At 40.6% G+C, this 18,989-nt stretch overlaps 1 protein-coding gene across 5 annotated transcripts in view; it reads right to left on the bottom strand.

The window, feature by feature from the left end:
* The window catches only part of PPP4R4 (protein phosphatase 4 regulatory subunit 4), a 131,727-nt gene extending 113,177 nt beyond the window's left edge, over nucleotides 1-18,550 (bottom strand). For all 5 annotated transcript variants that reach the window (XR_007518876.1, XM_049897779.1, XM_049897780.1 and 2 more), the window contains exons 1-2: nucleotides 18,311-18,550; nucleotides 16,857-16,930 (exon numbers count right to left, since the gene is read on the bottom strand). Coding sequence is in view for 4 of the 5 variants with exons in the window: in XM_049897779.1 (XP_049753736.1) it covers nucleotides 16,857-16,930; nucleotides 18,311-18,427 (191 nt within the window). In the remaining variant the exon portion in view is untranslated. The remainder of the gene's footprint in view (nucleotides 1-16,856; nucleotides 16,931-18,310) is intronic.
* Between the last annotated feature and the right edge of the window lie 439 nt (nucleotides 18,551-18,989).

The raw sequence follows: 18,989 nt of genomic DNA, 5'->3' as shown, positions 1-18,989 counted from the left end.
GATTACCTATATCTATAACATACATATGTGTGTGTATAATAAATAAGCACCTGGGGCTGAGCTAACAAAACCTATGCTATTCTGGAACTAAAATTTTGTAACTGAGACTTTCAGTAAAGATGCGTTTTTCAAAATGTGTGTAATGGAAAACTACTGAAATCGTGAAGGTTCCTATTTTGTAAAGGAAAGATTTAATCTCGTTAAAATATCAGACACGAGGAGCAGGAAGAATTGATGGTACTCCCTGGTTTTCAACTTGTGATAGTAAGTACATGGTGGTTCCATTGTATGAGATAAGCAGGCAACACAATGTAAGTAAAGGTCTGAAGGAAATGATGGAGCTAGCAATACGGATATCTGAGGGACAAATATTAAAAACGGAAAGGACCGCAAGTACAAAGGCCCTGAGGTAGGCGTGTGCTTGATGCGCCGAAGGGACAGCAATAATGGCTGGAGTTCACACCAAGCAAAGGACGGGAATAGTAGGAAATGAAATCAGAGCTATGCGGAATGTGTGTGTTTGAGGTGGGGAGGGGAGGGTAATAGAAATTATATATATAAAGTATATTCTCCGACCATAATGGAATTAAACTAAATATCATTAAAAAATATATATCTACAAAATCCCTAAATATTAAATAGCACATTACTAAATAACCCATAAGTCAAAGAGGCAGTCTTAAGTATTTTCAACTAAATGAAAATGAAAATATAACATATCAAAATTTGTGGGATGCAAACAGTGCATAGAGGTAAATGTTTAACATTAAATGCACATATTTGAAAGATGTAAAATCAAAAACCTAAGCTTCTACTTTAAGAAGCTAGAGGAAAAAAAGAGAAAATGCAAAACAAGCAAAAAGAAGGAAATAATACAAGTTAAAATGGAAATCAATGAAACTGAAAACAGGAAAATTTCAGAGAAAATTAATGACACCAAAAGCTGGTTCTTCAACAATCATTTTCAATAAAACTGAAAATCTCTAGCAATGCTAAGGAAAAAAGGGAAAAGACACAAATTACCATATCAGGGATCAAAGAAGGGCATCACTAATGATCCCACGGACATTAAAAGGACGATAAGAGAATACTAGAGTAACTCGATGCACATAAATTAGATAACTTAGATAAAATAGAGCAATTACTTGAAAGACACAAACTACCAAAACTTACTTGAGAAAAAAAACAGACAACCCGAACAACTCTTTATCTATAAAAGAAATTAAATTTTCAGTTAAAAACATATCAAAAAAAGAAAACTCCAAGCCCAGATGGTTTAATTAGTGAACTCTGCCTAACAATTAAGGAAGAAACAATATCAATCCTGTATGATCTTTTCCAGAAAATAGAAAAAGAGGAAACGCTTCTTGAGTCATTTTATGAGACCAGCATTACCCTGGTACCAAAACTAGATAAAAATATTACAAGAAAACTGCAAACTAATTATCTCTCACGAACACAGATGCAAAAATCTTCAACAAGAATTTAACAAGCATCTAGAAATATATAAAAAAGGCAAATACATCATAACCAAACAAAAAAAAAGCAAACTCATTGCCATTGAGTCAATTCTGATTCATAGCAACCCTAAGGACAGAGTAGACTGCTCCATAGGGTTTCCAAGGCTGTAAATCTTTACGGAAGCAGACTGCCCCATCTTTCTCCCATAGAGCAGCTGATGGGTTCAAACCACTGACCTTTTGGTTAGCAGCCAAGCTCTTAACCACTGCACCACTAGAGCTCCTTACATCATGACCAAGTAGTTTATCCCAAGAATGTAAAGGTGGTTCACCATTCAAAAACTGATCAATGTAATTTACCATATTAAAAGACTAAATAAGAAAAGCCATATATCACATTAAAAAATGCTGAAGAAGCATTCAGCAAGACTCAACAACTATTCATTATAAAAACTCTCAGCAAATTAGAAATACAGGGAGTTTCCTTAATTTAATAAAAGAATATGTATTAAAAAAAAAAAAAAAAAAACCCTACAGCTAGCATCATACTTAATGATGGGAGACTAAATGCTTTCCCCTTTTCCCTTAAGATCAGAAACAATGCTGGGATGTCCTCTCTCATCACTCTTATTCAATACCATACTAAAAGTCCTAATCAGTACAATAAGACAAGAAAAATAAAAAGCATAATGACTAGAAGGAAAAATAAAACTGACTATTTGTAGATAACATAGTCCTTTATGCAAGAAATGCAAAAATACCTTACCGGAAAAAAAAAAAAAAAAATTCCTGGAACTGTACGTGTATTTAGCAAAGTCATAGGAAACAAGGTCAATAAAAAGAAAAGTTAATGGTATTCCTATATACCAGCATTTGACAATTGAAATTTTAAAAAGAGGAGTACTTAGGTATAAATACAACAAAATACGTGCTAAAAACTGTGAAACACTAATAAAAGAAGTCAAAGAAGATCTAAATAAATGAAAAGACAGACCACGTTCATGTATAGGGAGATTCACTATTGTTAAAATGTCAATTTTCCCTGTCATGGACTAAAATTTGTCCCCCAAAAATATGTGTATCGATTTGGCTAGGTCGTGATTCCCAGTATTGGGTGATTGTCTACCATTTTCTCATCTGATGTGATTTTCCCATGTGTTATAAATCCTACCTCCATGATGTTGAGCATCTTTTCATATGCTTATTTGACACATGTATATTTTCTTTAGTGATGTGTCTGTTCAGATCTTTTGCCCATTTTGTAATTGGGTTGTTGGTTTTCTTATTATTGAGTTTTAAGCATTTTTAAATATATTCTGGATATGAGTCCTTTATCAGATACGTGCGTTTTGCAAATATTTTCTCCCAGTGGTGGTTTATCTTTTCATTCTCTTAACAGAGCTTTCACAGATCAAAAGTCTTACATTTTGATAAAGTACAATTTATCAACTTTTTTTCATGGATTATGCTTTTTGTATCTAAAACTCATGGCCAAACCCAAGGTCATGCAGATTTTTCTCTTACATTTTCCTTATATTTACATCTTAGATTTAGTTCTATGGCCCATTCTAAGTTAATTTCTATAAGACGGGAGGTACGTGTCAAGGTTTGTTTTTTTAAACATATGGATGTTGCACTTGTTCCAGCACCACTTGTTGAAAAGACTTCACTTTCTCCGTTGATTTGCCTTTGTACCTTCGTACCTTTGTAAAAAATCAGTTGACTATGTTTGCACGGGTCTATATCTGAGCTCTCTATCTTGTTCTGTTGATCTATGTGCTGGTTTTTTCACCAATACCATACTGTCTTGATTATTGTAGCTTTATAATAAGCCTTGAAATTGGGTAACTTGAGACCTCCGACTTTATTCTTCTTTGCAGAAGTTTTTTTGGGCTGTTCTAGTGCCTTTGCCTTTACGTATAAATTTTAGTTCAGTTTGTTAACATCTACAAAAAACGTTGCTGGGATTCTGATTGAGATTGTGTTGAATCTGTAGACCAAACTGATTTTGTCTTAGTCATCTAGTGCTGCTGCAATACCACAAGTGAATGACTTTAACAAAGCGAAATCTATTTTCTCACAGTCTGGTGGGCTACAAGTCCAAATTTAGGGCATCAGCTCCAGGGGAAGTCTTTCTCTCTCTCTCATCTCTGGAGGAAGGTCCTTGTATCAATCTTCCCTTGGTCTGGGAGCTTCTCAGGGCAGGAACCTCCGGTCCAAAGAACCCGCTCTGCTCCCAGCACTGCATTCTTGGTGGTATAAGGTCCCCCTGTCTCTCGGCTTGCTTCTCTCTTTTGTATCTCCAAAGAGAGTGGCTCAAGATGTACTCCAATCTTGTAGACTGAGTCCTGCCTCATCAACATAACTGCATGAAACTCTTTAACCTAAAGAAATAGAATATTATTCAACTCCAATTATTTTTCAGTTCAGAAAAACAAAGTGTTTTTGTTTTGATTATAACATTATTGCATCTAGTTCTTAACAAAACAAGGCACTTCCTGAATTATGAAAATCTACTTGTCAAATGACCCTTTTAGAAAAGGCTCTGAAACTGTTCACCAATCCAAAGAGGTCTGTCCTATACCCATCTCCATTAGCACCACCAAGTGGGTGAAATGAGAAAGAAACTAGGCTCAACTGTTCTAATCATCGTCTTTCTTAGAACTGAGGATAGCCTGCAAAAGCAAAACAGAACCTTAACTTCTACCAGGCCCAACCCATCATTGTATACACCAGGAGGGAAAATAATGCCTGAAGAACTTAAGTGATCAGAGATAAAAGCCAGGTTCCCTGATTTTTTACCACAGCAAACTGGCCCCTTCTATTATACGCTATTGTTAGTTGCTCTTGACTCAACTCCAGCTGACAGCAACATCATGCACAACAGAAAAAAAATACTGCCCGGTCCTCCACCATCTTCATGATCGTTGGTATGTTTGAGCCCATTGTTGCAGCTATTACAGTGCCTTCCAACCTGGGAGGCTTACCTTCCAGCACTGTATCTGGCAATGTTCTGTTGTAATCCGTAGGGTTTTCACTGACTAATTTTTGGAAGTAGATTGCCAAGCCTTTCTTCTTAGTCTATCTTAGTCTGAAAACACCATTGAAACCTGTTCACCATGGGTGACCCTGCTGGTATTTGAAATATCAGCAGTACAACTTCAGTATCATAGCAATGTTCAAGGAATAAACTATTGATATAGGCGACATCATGGATGAATTTCAAAATAATCATTGCTAAGTGAAAGAAGCCAGACAAAAAAGAGTAGATACTGCAGAATTCATTTCTATAAAACTCTGGAAATTGCAAACTCTAGTGAAAGAAAGCAGACTGGTGGTTGCCTGGTGGGGTGGGCAATGAAGGAAGGAGACAGGGACTACAAAGGGGCACCAAGTAACTTTTGGCACTGATAAATGTGATCATTATCTTAATTGTGATAACTGTATACCTATGTCAGAATTCATCAAACTGTACATTTTAAATATGTACAGTTCATTTCATGGAAATTTTATGAAATTCTAGAATAGGCAAAACTAGTCTATAGTGACAAAAGGCAGATCAGCAGTTACCTAGAGTCAGGGTACAGGATTAACTGCAAAGGGGTGTCTCTTTAGGGGGTGATGGAAATGTTCTATATCTTGACTGGGGTGGTGGTTATACAGGTGTATATATGTGTCAAAACCCATCAAACTGTACATTTACTTACATTATATCTCAATAAAGTTACTTCAAAAAACCGGGGAGTGGGGGGAGGTAGTGGTTTGATGGCCTAACCCAGAAAACTAATCATCTAGAGAGAAAACTTGTATAACCTCATGGAATTTCTAGATGGGAATTTTCCTATATATCCAAAGAGAAATATGTTGTGACTTGCAAACAGATTATTTAAAAGAACAATAACAATCATCCTTCCTTGACCATAACTCTGCACCAAGCATGGTGTCCTTTACGTACATTTCCTCTGATCTACTCAACAGTCCTACTATGTAGGTATTATTATCCTCTTTTGAGATGAGGAGACTTGGGCTCGAATCAAAGAAATAACTTGCCCAAGGATTCTGAGTAAGTAAATGAGCAAGCCTCAGCCAAGAATAAATCCGGGTCTGTCTTAACACAAAGTATTTCCAACACAACATACTTGAAAATTGGAGACAACCTCTATTCTACTGAAGCATAAGAACCATGCATTTACTCTCTTAGACAAGTACTTCCTTGAACCCAAGTGTCCACTGATGCAACAGCATTCACTCAGAGCAGGATGCCTACCACGTACTGTAGTAAGCACTCAATTAATATTTTCTATGTTTTAACCTAGATTCATAAGATTTATTCTAAAGCAATTATTAGTTGCGTTACAAATCTTTTATATTATCCATAACTTTGATTTGGAGAAAAAATTACACTGTAAGCCACATCCATACGCTGGGTGTAATGGATTTTCCAATTATTTTTGATGTAATTATCACATATTAGTATTGCATAAGCATGAAGCCGAAAGTGATGACTGTGAAGAACTAACACAGTTTAAACACCTTCTCCGAGCCTCCCACACTTGGTAGCCAACATCACCAACAAGATACCATAACCCTTTCATGATTCCTGGGACACATGCCTCTGGAGTTCTTTGGGAGCCCTGGTGGTGCAGTGGTCAAGCGCTACAGCTGCTACAGTTCAAATCCACCAGCCACTCCTTGGAAACCCTATGGGGTAGTTCTACTCTGTCCTATAAGGCCACTATGAATCAGAATTGACTCGACAACAACAGGTTTGGTATTTTTTTGTTTTTTTCTTTGGAGTTCTTCAGGATTTTAACTCATTTAGCCTCAAGGTGGGAGCCTTTTGAAATGTGTGAAACTCAGGAACCCTAAGTTGAAGCCTCATTTTTGTATAGATGGAGCATTTTCTTAGGTGATGGCTCCTGGATGTGTGAATTTGCTAAACTTTTGATAGGTTTGCCTTTATTTCTGAGATAAGCCTTCTCACTATGTTTCCCAGTTACTATGCTCTGATGAGAATGCCCTACAGGGTCGCTACCAGTCCGAATTGACTCGTACAGCCAGAATGCTCCTTAGAAGCAAGGATGGTAAGACTACATCTCACATACTTTGGACAAGTTATCAGGAGGGACCAGACCCTGGAGGAGGTCATCATCTTTCGTAGAGGGTCAGCGAGAAACAGGAAAACCCTCAACAAGACGGACTGACACAGTGGCTGCAACAGTGAGCTCTAACGTAGCAACGATCCTGAGAATGGCGGAGGACCGGGAAGGGTTTTGTTCTGTTATACACAGGGTCGCTGTCAGAGCTGACTCAACACCACCTAACAACACCAACATTAAGCTCCAAGTCTTTTTTGTGACATTATATGGGTCACTTTGTTGTTGTTGTTAGGTGCTGTCAAGTCGGTTCCCACTCATAGCAGCCTTACATATAACAGAACAAAATATATAACAGAACAAAATACTGCCCGGTCCTGCAACATCCTCACAATCATTGCTAGGTTAGAGCCCACTACTGCAGCCACTGTATCAATTCATCTTGTTGAGGCTCTTCCTCTTTTTCGTTGACCCTCTGCTTTTCCAAGCATGATGTCCTTCTCCAAGGATTGGTCCCTCCTGACAACATGTCCAAGGTACTTAAGATGAAGTCTCACCTCCTCCATTCTAAGTATTCTGGTTGTACTTCTTCCAAGACAGATTTGTTCCTTCTTTTGAAACTTCATGGTACATTCAATATTCATCACCAATACCATAATTCAAAGGCATCAATTCTTCTCTGGTCTTCCTTATTCACTGTCCAGTTTTCATATGCATATGAGGCGACTGAAAATACCGTGGCTTGGGTCAGGCACACCTTAGTCCTCAAAGTGACATTTTTGCTTTTTAACACTTTAAAGAGGTCTTTTGCGGATTTGCCCAGTACAATACATCGTTAGATTTCTTGACTGCTGTTTCCATGGGCATTGATTGTGGATCCAAGTAAAATGAAATCCTTGACAACTTCAATATTTTCTCCATTTATCGTGATGTTGCTTATTGATCTGGTGGTAAGAATTTTTGTTTTCTTTATGTTGAGATGTAATCCATAGTGAAGGCCATAGTCTTCTATCTTCATCAGTAAGTGCTTCAATTCCTCTTCACTTTCAGCAAGGAAAGTTGTGTCACTTGCATATTGCAGGTTGTTAACTAGTCTTCTTCCAATCCTGATGCCACATTATTCTTCATATAGCTTCTCAGATTATCTGGTCAGCATACAGACTTAATGGTGAAAGGATACAACCCTGACAAACACCTTTCCTGACTTCAAACCATGCAGTATCTACTTGTTCTGTTCAAATGACTACCTCCTGGTTCATGTACCAAGAGGTTCATCATGAGCACAATTAAGTGTTTGTTGTTTGCAATGTTATCCATAATTTGTTATGATCCACACAGCTGAATGCCTTTGTATAGTCAATAAAATACAGGTAAACATCTTCCTGGTGTTCTCTACTTTCAGCCAAGATTCATCTGACATCAGCAATGATATCCCTCCTTCCACATCCTCTTCTGAATCTAGCTTGAATTCATGGCAGTTCCCTGTCGATGTACTGCTGCAACTGTTTTTGAATGATCTTCAGCAAGATTTTACTTTTGTGTGATATTAATGATATTGTTCGATAATATCCATATTCTGTTGAATCACCTTTCTCTGGAATGGGCACAAATATGGATCTCTTCCAGTCAGTTAGCCAGGTAGCTGTCTTTCAGGTTTCTTGGCATAGATGAAGCAAGTGCTTCCAGCGTTGCATCAATTTGTTGAAACGTCTCAATTGGTACTCCATCAATTCCTGGAGGCTTGTTGTTTCCCAATGTCTTCAGTGCAGCTTGGACTTCTTCCTTCAGGATCATCGGTTCTAATCGTATGCTATTTCCTGAAATAGCTGAACATCAACTAATTCCTTTTGTTGTCATACAGTGACTCTGTGTATTCCTTCCATCTTCTTTATACTGGGTCACTTCACATTGATGAAAATAGTTTACTTCTTATTTTTAAGCTTTTTCTACAGATCCTATGACAGCATTCTAATTCCCACTGATGCCACAGACAAACTCTTCTAAAACTTCAGTAAGTAAGTAGGAATTAAAAAAACATATGCCTCCCATGTTTGTTGTTATAACAAAAGACAAGGAAAAGGAGATGGGAAATAATCTTCAAATCTGTTATATTCAGATACCTAGTACTCTGAACTTTTCCAAAACAGGGAATCCAGAGTTCGCCAAGACTTAAGTAATGAAAGATACACTCTGGGATCTGGGTAAGTCATCCATTTTAACAGAGGTTGACACCGCTACGGACTGAATTGTGTCCTCCAAAAATGTACATCAACTTGGCTAGGCCATGATTCCCAGTGTGTGGTTATCCACCATTTTGTCATCTGATATAACTATCCTATGTGTTGTAAATCCTAACCTCTATGATATAAATGAGGCAGAATTAGAAGCAATTATGTTAATGAGGCAGGATACAATCTACAGGATTAAGTTGTATCTTGAGTCAATCTCTTTTGAGACATAAAAGAGAAATGCAAGCAGAGAGGAGAGGGACTTCCTACCACCAAAAAAGAGGGGCCGGAGAGGAGTGTGTCCTTTGAACCTGGGGTCCCTGCACTGAGAAACTCCTAGACCCAAGGGAAGACTGATGACGAGGATCTTCCCCTAGAGCCAACAGAGAGAAAAAGACTTCCCCTGGAGCTGGTGCCCTGAATTCAGACTTCTAGCCCCCTAAACTGTGAGGGAATAAATTTCTGTTTTTAAAGCCATCCACGTGTGGTTGGCTTTAACAGCATTAGATAACTAAGGCAGATACTTTAGGCAATTTTTTAAAAATAGTATCTCTTGGAGTCATGAAAAGTACAGCAACTGGGAATGGTATACCTTTTTAAGAGATACCACCCGTTTTCAATGCATGCTCAGTGATGATCTTGGTTTATCCTTGAATATCCATGATATTCCTTTTCTGTCTTTAAGCTCCCAGAAACAAGTAAAGGACTCCAACATCCACTTTGTTTCTCTCCCTCAAAGAAAAGCTAATAATATAAAATATCTCATTGGCTAAAAGAAGAGCTTCTCACCAAGAGTCCAATTCAAACAGCCTGGCAGTGTGAAGACTAACTGTAAAAACTTAAAAAACTCCTTTTCTTTTAGAAGAACAAAAAAAGTTACATGATGTAAGGACGATGTAAGTAAATCATGCAGAAAAAAATACAAACATCTTCAGTTTCAATCTTTAAGTAGAAAATTCATTATTGATATGCTAGAAATTATGTACTAGAAAGTCCGGCACTTTTGTTTCCTAAAAAATATACGCTGGGGGCACTCACACATTGCTATTAGGAGTTTACATTGATGAAAGCACTTTGGAAAACTGTTTGGCAGTATCTATTAAGCTGGACATATGCACCTGATATGGCCCAATAATCCTACTTGTTGAAGATACCTAGAAGAAATACATGCATATATTCACCAAAAACATGCATAAGAATGTTCATAGCAACATTATTTGCAATAGCCAAAAATTAGAAATATGCTTAATGTCCATCAGGAGAAGAGTTGTTCTATATTCATGTAATGGAAGACTATACAGTCATGGTGGCACACTGCTTAAGAGCTTGCCTGCTAACCAAAAGGTCGGCAGTCCAAATCCACCAGCCACTCCTTGGAAACCCTATGGGGTAGTTCTACTCTGTCCTATAGGGTCACTATGAGTCAGAATCAACTTGATGGCAACTGGTTTGGTTTTGCTTTTGTATACAGTACTAAAAATGAACAGTCTATCGCACCATGAAATATTATGGATGAATCTCTTTTTTAAAATGTTGAGTGAAAGAAGCTAAACACAAAAGTATAGGGTCGCTATGAGTTGGAATCAACGTGACAGCAAAATCAGGCTCAAAATCAGGTAAACTAATGTACAGTGTTAGAAGTCAGGATAATAGTTTCCCTCTTCCGCGAGTATGGGAAAGTAGCAACTGTGAGGGGTACAAAAGGCAGGCTGCTAGGCTAAAAGATAATGTTCTACTTCTAAATCTGGGTGCTAGTTACATGCATGTGTTCAATTGTGAAAATTCAACAAACTATTATATTTACTGTCTGTGCACATTTCTGCCTATATTGTACTTCAGAAAGCTTACTTTAAAAAACAAAGAAAGAAAATATATGCTTTTGAGTATACTTCTTTAACTGTGATTCCTAACTCATTAATTTCTTTCTAAAGTGGATAAAGGCGAAGGAACAATAAAACAAAGCAGAACAGACCAGACCATGGGACCAAATTCAATGCATAGACAAAAGAGGAATGTGGGTACTAAAGGATGAAACAAGATCACCACAGAGTATGCACTCACTCAAGCAACACTCCCCAGTTCCTTGCCAATGGCAAGCTGAAAGCTCTTAGCTACTTTCCAGGCTACCCCCACCTACTTCTGCTCTCACTGGTTGAGCTGTAACCTAACCAAGAGTGAGCTGTCTCTGTTCCCAGACCAGTTTACCCCAATTGTACTTAATAGTGCATTTAATACATAAACATATGAAAGCAAAGTGTTGTTTCTGGGGAAACTAAGTTGACAGTTTTAGAAAAACTCACTAAAGACAAGTCATTAAAGAAAATTTCTACTGAAGTAGGGATGAACAAGACAACTCGTAAAAGACAAGGAGAAAATCATAAATATCTAAGATTATGCTTTCAGTCTCCTTCATTAAAAAAAAAAAAGTCGACTTGATTCTGACTCATAGTGACCCTATAGGGTAGAGTAGAACTGCCCTATACGGCTTCCAAGAAGCAGCTGGTGGATTCGAACTGCTGGCCTTTTGGTTAGTAGCTTTCAGTCACCCTCATTAAGCATCTTAAAATTTTCATTCAACTTTAAAGAAACCTGAACTCAAAATTGTAAATACATTATGGGGGTGATTTATGGAAGAGGGAATTCTGAACCATAATCAGCAGATCCATACTCAAAGAAAATATTTTGGCCCTACATCAAAAGGTTGACAAATTAATATATATCTACATTTTATAAACGAAATGCCGAAGTTATGTATTATTTTTATGATTCCTCACCTCAACCAATTTTTTGGATTAACTAACTGCCATTTCCAGTTGCAAAGGTTTAAAAAAGCATTTTCTGTACATCACTTAAGAAAACTGGGCTAGAAATACTGGCCACTCAAGACGTCTCTCTCATTCTCTCTCTCTTGTTTTCTTTCTCTCTCTAACACACACACACCTCACTGAAACAGTACTAAAAGGCAGAGGCATCATTTTTTAAATAGTCAAGACAATTAAGTAAAAGAAGTTTGGGGATACAGAAGATCTTAAAAATAAGGGTATATGAAAGAGTTTTTCACACCATTTTTCAATTTTGGATAGCAAACAGGATAGGCCTTTTTGGACATAAAACAAAAGAGGGCCTTGTATCAGGACTAATAACTGCAGCTCTTCCTCGCTACCTCACGGCTGCCCTGTTCTAGTCTTCTAGTCTTGAATACAAGAAGAGGGATGCCAGAGCTCTCAGATCAGAGAAGAAACCAAAAAACCAAAACCAAACCCGCTGCCGTTGAGTCGATTCTGACTCATAGCAACCCTATACCACAGAGTAGAACTGCCCCCATAGAGCTTCCAAGGAGCACCTTGTGGATTTGAACTGCTGACCTCTTGGTTAGCAGCTGTAGCACTTAACGACTACGCCACCAGGGTCCCCCCCGCCCCGGCCTCCCCCCCCCCCCCCCCCCCGAAGAAACAAAGTCCCAGTTTATGGCAGTTTTGTTTAATTTCCACTGTTTTGGCTACAGAAATCTCACTCTGTGCTGTCACTAGGGGGAGCACTTACTCCTAAAAAAAATGGGAGGAGAGAGAAAAAGTGGAAATGTTCCCAACCCAAGACGCACTTTATCTGACTGCCCCTTTTCTTTGAGGGGGAGAAGCAAAGTGGATGTTGGAGTCCTTTACTTGTTTCTGGGAGCATAAAGACAGGAAAGGCAAAACAGCCTAAAAGTCACAAGTGGCTTAAAAGAAGCAACATGAAAGGTAGGTACATTAACCAATCAGCACGTTTAATACATAATGTAAACTGCAAATATTGCTTAAGATAAGGTCATTTGGTAAGAAAAGTTAAACCTGTGAAACAGATCACTAAGACTGACATTATCACTCAGTTAAAAATGCTTAATTATAATTCTTGAAGATTCTGGTTTCTGACAAGCAATATTAGCAAAGGAAGTTAATGGCTGTCTGGCACAAACTTCAGTTGATTTAATTTACTTGCCTGCCTGTTGCTTTATCAAATGACTGGAAGGCAAAATTAACACCATTATCCTCTAAAAGCCTGAAATGTACTTCCACCACCTCAGTAGGAAATAGGAAAAGGGGAAGAGAGAGTAAGGGAATTCATCCTAACTTTCACAAACGAGAAAATCAGAACTCAATAACCACAAATAACCTGCCCACGTCACACAGATAATAACAAGTAAAACAAAAAAAATAACAAGTAGAATCAAATATAGTCCAAGTCTATCTGATTCTATTGCCTACCGTACAAAAATCATAAGTTGCTTAATTCATCTGGCATTTTGGCCACCTTAAAATCAATAAATATGCTTCATCCATTAAAAGCTATATATTAATATGACAGCAAACAACAAGAAAGAACCAAAAAATAACAACATAAAATATGGTTTGCCCTTTAAAAGCTTGCAACCTATTTGAGAAAACGTACACACACGTTAAAGGAATGTAAGGCAGTGATTAAAGACCAGTTGAGGGATGCAGCCACTAAGTGAAGTAGGAGCTCAGAGAAGCCTGAGATCCCCGTGGTTCCAGCAGTTGGGGAAGGTCTTATGAAAGATGCAAGGTTGCAGCTGGCATGGGCAAATGTTGGAGAGGTATAACGGAAGGGCATTTCAGGATGGGGAAAAACAGAGTTAAGGATGAGCACAATGTATCTGATAAACAGTGAGGAGGCCAGCAGTGTTGCTTCAAAAAGAAATGGACTAAGTGGAAACAACCCAAATGTCCATCAGCTAATGAATAGGTAAACAAAATGTGGTATATCCATACAACGAAATACTATTCGGCCATAAAAACTAGTCAAGTACTGGTACATGATACAAACTGGACAAACCTTAAAAACATTATGGTAAATGAAAGCAGCCTGTCACAAAAGGTCACACACTATATGATTCCATGTATCTGAAATGTCCATAATGGGCAAATCTGTAGAGACAGCAAGTAGATTAATGGTTCTCAGAGGCTGGATGGAGGTTGGGAGTGTTGGGAGGAAATGAGGGGTGACTGCTAATGGGTATGGGGTTTTTTGCTGGGGTAATGAAAATGTTCTATAATTGACTATGGTGATGGTTACACAACTCTGTAATATACTAAAAACCACTGAACTGGACACTTTAAATGAGTGAAATGTGTGAATTATATCTCAAACAAAGCTGTTAAAAATAGTGAGGGACTGGCAGGAGATCACACTGCACAGCTTAGATGGAGCAACTTATGGAGTGTTCTGATGTCAGGCTGAAAAGTCTGGGATTTATCCGGTAGGCAATCAGGGATACACGAATAAAGATTTACCTAAGGAAAGCACACTATACACACTTAAGGCTCTTCTCTAATAAAATTAATCACGTCTTAACCAAAATCACAAAGAAGAGAGAGAACAGGAAAAAGATGTTGTGATGTGATTTTGACTAAGCCACAAGCTGTGACTATTAGGAAGGTTGTTTTGCTTCAGTGCTAAATGCCACAGATGGGTACAGCAGCATCACATTAATGCCAAACCACAAATTCATCTGTGTCGGATCTTCAAATACCGTAATGTTCTAAACTTAATTATGAAAATAGGATTAATAATTGACCTGTCACATTTTAGGACAAGATAATGAACAGTGTCATTGGTTTTTCACTGAATGTCAGGACTCTTTGTATCTAAAGCTATTTTAGGTGTCGGATTTAATTTAAATGCTATCACAGCCTTCGCTAATGTACAGCATTTCCTATCGATGCCTACACACTTGGCTGTGAATTCTAATTTAACATAATATTCCAATAGTTTTTAATATGCAAAATTAGAAGAAAACTAAACAAACCTGACATACAAAAGGAGAAGCAAAAAAAAAAAGCAAACAAACTGAATATTAAATTAAATATCCAATACAGAGGAAAAGGTTAAGCAGAGAAAAAAGAAATAGGACCCAGCATTAGGTTCTACAGCACTGGGAAATACAAACGAAAAAAAAAAAAAAGGAATAAATTAAATTTAAAATAGAAGCACAATACATGGGAGCAGATGAGGAGGTTTTAACAGAGACAAAGTTTGGAACAGGTCTATGAGACAACCCCACCTCCTGAATCACAGGGAAGAAAGGACTTTTCTGGCACGCTTGGCAGCATCCCTGCAGAAACTGGCCAAATGGTGAAATCCCACTTTCCCCAAAGGAGGTGGTGAGATGGTAGGAATACAAAAGAAGAGCTCAGCTGGAGAACCCATACACAACCAAACTAGTGTTCGCCTTCTGAGTCACCCTGCAAGCCTCCTTCAAGACAGGTGAACCACAAGAAATTAAAGGAGACATCGGATCTCTCTTAATACTCTCCTCTAAGATGAGAGGGCCCATCTGTCTCTATAAGGGCTTTGTAAGTTCTAGCATTTGAAGAAATGTATGTTGTGTTTGAGAAATAAAGACACAACTGAGATGACCTGGTTCACTAACAAACAATAAAAACAAAATAGAAAGCAAATAAGCTATCCTAAAAAAGCTGCTCTGTCACTGATACCGAAAATAAGGTGTCTGCTATCACAAGTAAGTGGAGCAAGAGTCTCCATTTCCTACTTGTAAGCCAGTGTTTAAGCTAAAGAGTTCAATAGAAAGTTATTTCATATCATTAACTGCTGTATGTTAAAAGAAATTTATCCAAACTTACATCAATTGTCTACCTGCTCAGAGTAAAAGAACTGTGGGAAAAGGTAAATGCGGACGACTATCATTTACCATTTCAACATGTTAATTACTGAGAAGTAAAGTATTCCAAATATAAAACGGGGCAATACCAAAGTAGGTTAAAAGCTGGATTATTCTCTAAGTAAACACCAAAAAAATACATGCTGTTAATTTATAGAGTTTTCTTTAAATAAATAAGTCAATGTGATGACAGCATGTTGTAATAGATCACCAAAAGAAAAGAAAAAACAACATCAAGAAAAAGGTCTAAGATCCAGAAATACTTTGAAATAATAGAATTATTTGAGAGAATGGCCTAAAATAAGCATGGTGGTATTCCGACTGAAGTAAGAAGAGACACTCAAGATGCCAATAGTTGTCTAAAGACTAAGAAGATGGAAGTCATAGAGTGGGATTTTTTTTTTTTTTTAAAGAATCATCCAGTAAATAACATGTGGCAGGAAACATGATCTATAAACCAGAAAGGAGAATAAGACACTTGCCAACACCTGAAACCAGCAAAGTAGACCTAAGCCAAGGAAACAAGGATGACCAATATCTTGGGAGGTAAATAACAACTAGTTTCCGAAATCTGAGTCTGAAAAACAAAAGTGAAGACTGATTTGTCAAAAGGGGGAAAAGCTTTGTACATGTAGAAAAGTTTTAAAGCAAATATACACAAAATGCCTTAAGAAAAGTTGTGTTTCCTAAGTATTTTCAGAGATAAGTTCATTAAGGTTCACCACATTAGCTTCTAAGAAGCTAAATCCACAAGAATGCAATTTTAAAAATAGTTGAGAGAAATCCCATAAATATTTGCAGTAATCATTTGCCTGAGAAAATTCTGTAGAACTTGTGAGAGTTTGAAACCTAAATAAGAGGAGGCTCAATTAACAAAAAGTCTCTTGGGCAAAGTTATAAAGATCATAAAAGTAAAAGTAATACAAATAGGATGCCCTGAGCAGCAAATTCCAACACTATGATATTTTGGGGTATTTTTTCTACATAGTAAATGGTATCTAATGGTCATAGCCTACAACAAGCTTAAAATTAATCACTGGATATTCTTGTCTCATTTAAACTCACTGAATCCTATGTGAGAACCACTAAAGCCAAAAAAAAAAAAAAAAAAAAAGAGATGAGAATCAACTCAAGCCATTAGTTATTTTAAAATGCTCTGCTCCCCCTCCTCCAAGCAGTATTCTATAAATCGGGTCTCTTATTTCAGTTCTCAAATTCATAAGTTCATACCTAAATCTAATTTATTCACAACATATTCAAGTGATTTGCATGCAAAAGTACTCTGTCAAAATGGTTAACCAAATCTGAACATCATCACAACATGACATCTCTGAAAGCATTCATCAATGCTGTCGGAAGAGCAGCCACTTCACAGAAAGCCTTTAGGAAATACCTGAGCAGGTAAACAGCCCTTTCAATATCACTGAGGTCTTCATCAACTGTCAGTCTTTCTATTTCTTCTGGTGTCTGTCAAATATAAAATACAAATTATGTACACAAACACTCAGGTCGATCTCGCCCGCCAATGACCCTCTGTGAACACCACCAATGAAAAAGTTTCACGATTCAGCATTATCAATGAAAACTAATCAAGGGTCTGAGGATTCTAGGAGACCTGAACAGAGAGAATCATGTCGCTAATTGTTGAGTTTGGGTGGTTGAGTTTGTTTTGGTTTTTTCTTTTTTTGTTTAATCACTCTTCTTCTAGCTTCTAGATCGCAGCTTGAGAATCACATCGTGCCTTCAGAACCTTGCAGAAATCCGGTGTTATATGCATATATTAAGTAAACACACAGTTTTTATTTTCAATAAGCCAAGGCTGTTTCTCCAGAATTTTCCAACCCAGGAAATGCTAAAAGGGGGATAGATGAAGACCGCAACGGAGTGGGTATGAAAAGGACGAAATCTGAGAGTGGGGGAAATCAGAGTCGAGAGAGGGAGGCAGGTGGGACTTAGAAGGGCTAAAGGGGCTCCGAAGCGGATGGCGGGGCCCGGGGGTCTGTAATCTCGGTTTGCCAGCAGCGAGGTCTACATCCTCCGAGGCTGAAGGAGATGACTCTGCGGGGTGGGGAGCAAGTGGGGGGTGGGGAGCAAGCTGAAGGGCTAGTCCCTCGAGGGGGGTGGGGAGCAGGGTCCCAAGTGGAGTTGAAGGGGCTGGGAGGAAACGGACGTACGGGGACTCAAAATGGGGCGACGGGTCCGCTCCTGAGAGAGCTTTGAAGACCGGGGCTGGGACGACTCTGGGAGGTGACTGGAGGCCCGGGCGGACTTGGGGCAAGCGGGACCCGAGCTGGCTCCGACAGGGGAGAAGGTCCGCGATGGAGGTGGGGATCGGGTGCCTCGAGGAGGGGTCGGAGGAGGGGGCGTCGGGGCTGTGCCGACTGAAGGACGGGCCCGGGGCCAGAGCCCGGCAGCACGGGGGCCAAGGCGGCCCCGGGACAGGCGGGAGGAAGGGGCAGCGACCCGGGCCGAGGCTGCGGTCGGAGCGGGGCGCCCCGGGCGGACGCGGGGCTGGCTCCCCCGGTCCTGGGGCCAGGCTAGGCCGGGGACGAGGGCTGGGGACCCCGTAGGGGCCGGGACCAAGGCCAGGGCCCCGTTCCTCGGGAAGAGGTCCAGCCTGGGAGAGCCGGGGCCGTGTCGAGGGGTCCCCCGGAGGGGCCGGTGCGGGCGACAAAGCGGCCGGGAGGAGTTGGGCTGTGAGAGGGTCCCGGGCCACGTCGGGTCGGGACGGTGCCGGGGGGCTTCGGCGGCGGGGCGGGGGTCAGAGCCGGCTGCTGGGGGCTGGGGGCCGGGGGCCGGGAAGGCGGCCGGGCGCCCTGCGGGCAGCCTCTCCTCCCCGGGGCGCACCTTGAGGCTCCGGCGGACCGGCCTCTCGATGATAGTGAGCTCCTGCAGGTCCTCCATGTAGCCGAACAGGCTGTTCTGACTGAAATCCATCGCGGCGGCAGGCGGCGGCGGATGCATGGACGGCCGGGCCCCCTCGCCGCCCGGGCCGGAGCGGCCCCGGGATGCCGGACGCGCGCAGCCCCGCGGCCGCCCAGTAGCAGCACTTTCTCCCGCTCTCCGCCGCGGGAGCCGAGCGTGAGGCTAGCCGCCGGCGGGAGAAGGAGCGCGACCGGCCGAGGGGGCGGGGCAGGCCAGCGAGGGGGCGGGGCGCGGGGCGGGGCGGAGCCAAGGGCGGGGAAGCCTCAACAGTGCCCGCCTCGGCCCCGCCCCCCCCAAGGCGCCGCGCACAAGGGGGCTGGACGCAACTGCCGCGCAACGTCGCGGCGGCCACCACCACCCTCTGCGCTCGCCCCTCTTCGCCCACCTCTCCGCTAGCCCCGCCCCGACTGAGCGCGCACCCGCCGGCAGCGCATGCGCAGAGCCCTCCGCCTGCCACGGCCGGCTGTGTCGGGCTGGGGGGCGGGGACGGGGGCAGGGAGGCTAAGCCTTTGAGAGGGGAAGCAATGGAGAGGGGGGATCGGGTCTCGGAGTGCTGATGGATGGTGCAGCGGTTAAAAACTCAGGCTGCCAACCTAAAATA

This window comes from Elephas maximus, chromosome 10, assembly GCF_024166365.1.
Source record: "Elephas maximus indicus isolate mEleMax1 chromosome 10, mEleMax1 primary haplotype, whole genome shotgun sequence".
Classification (NCBI taxonomy): domain Eukaryota; kingdom Metazoa; phylum Chordata; class Mammalia; order Proboscidea; family Elephantidae; genus Elephas; species Elephas maximus.
The sequence above is the reverse complement of the archived record's forward strand: the minus strand, read 5'-3'. Positions and strand labels throughout refer to the sequence as shown.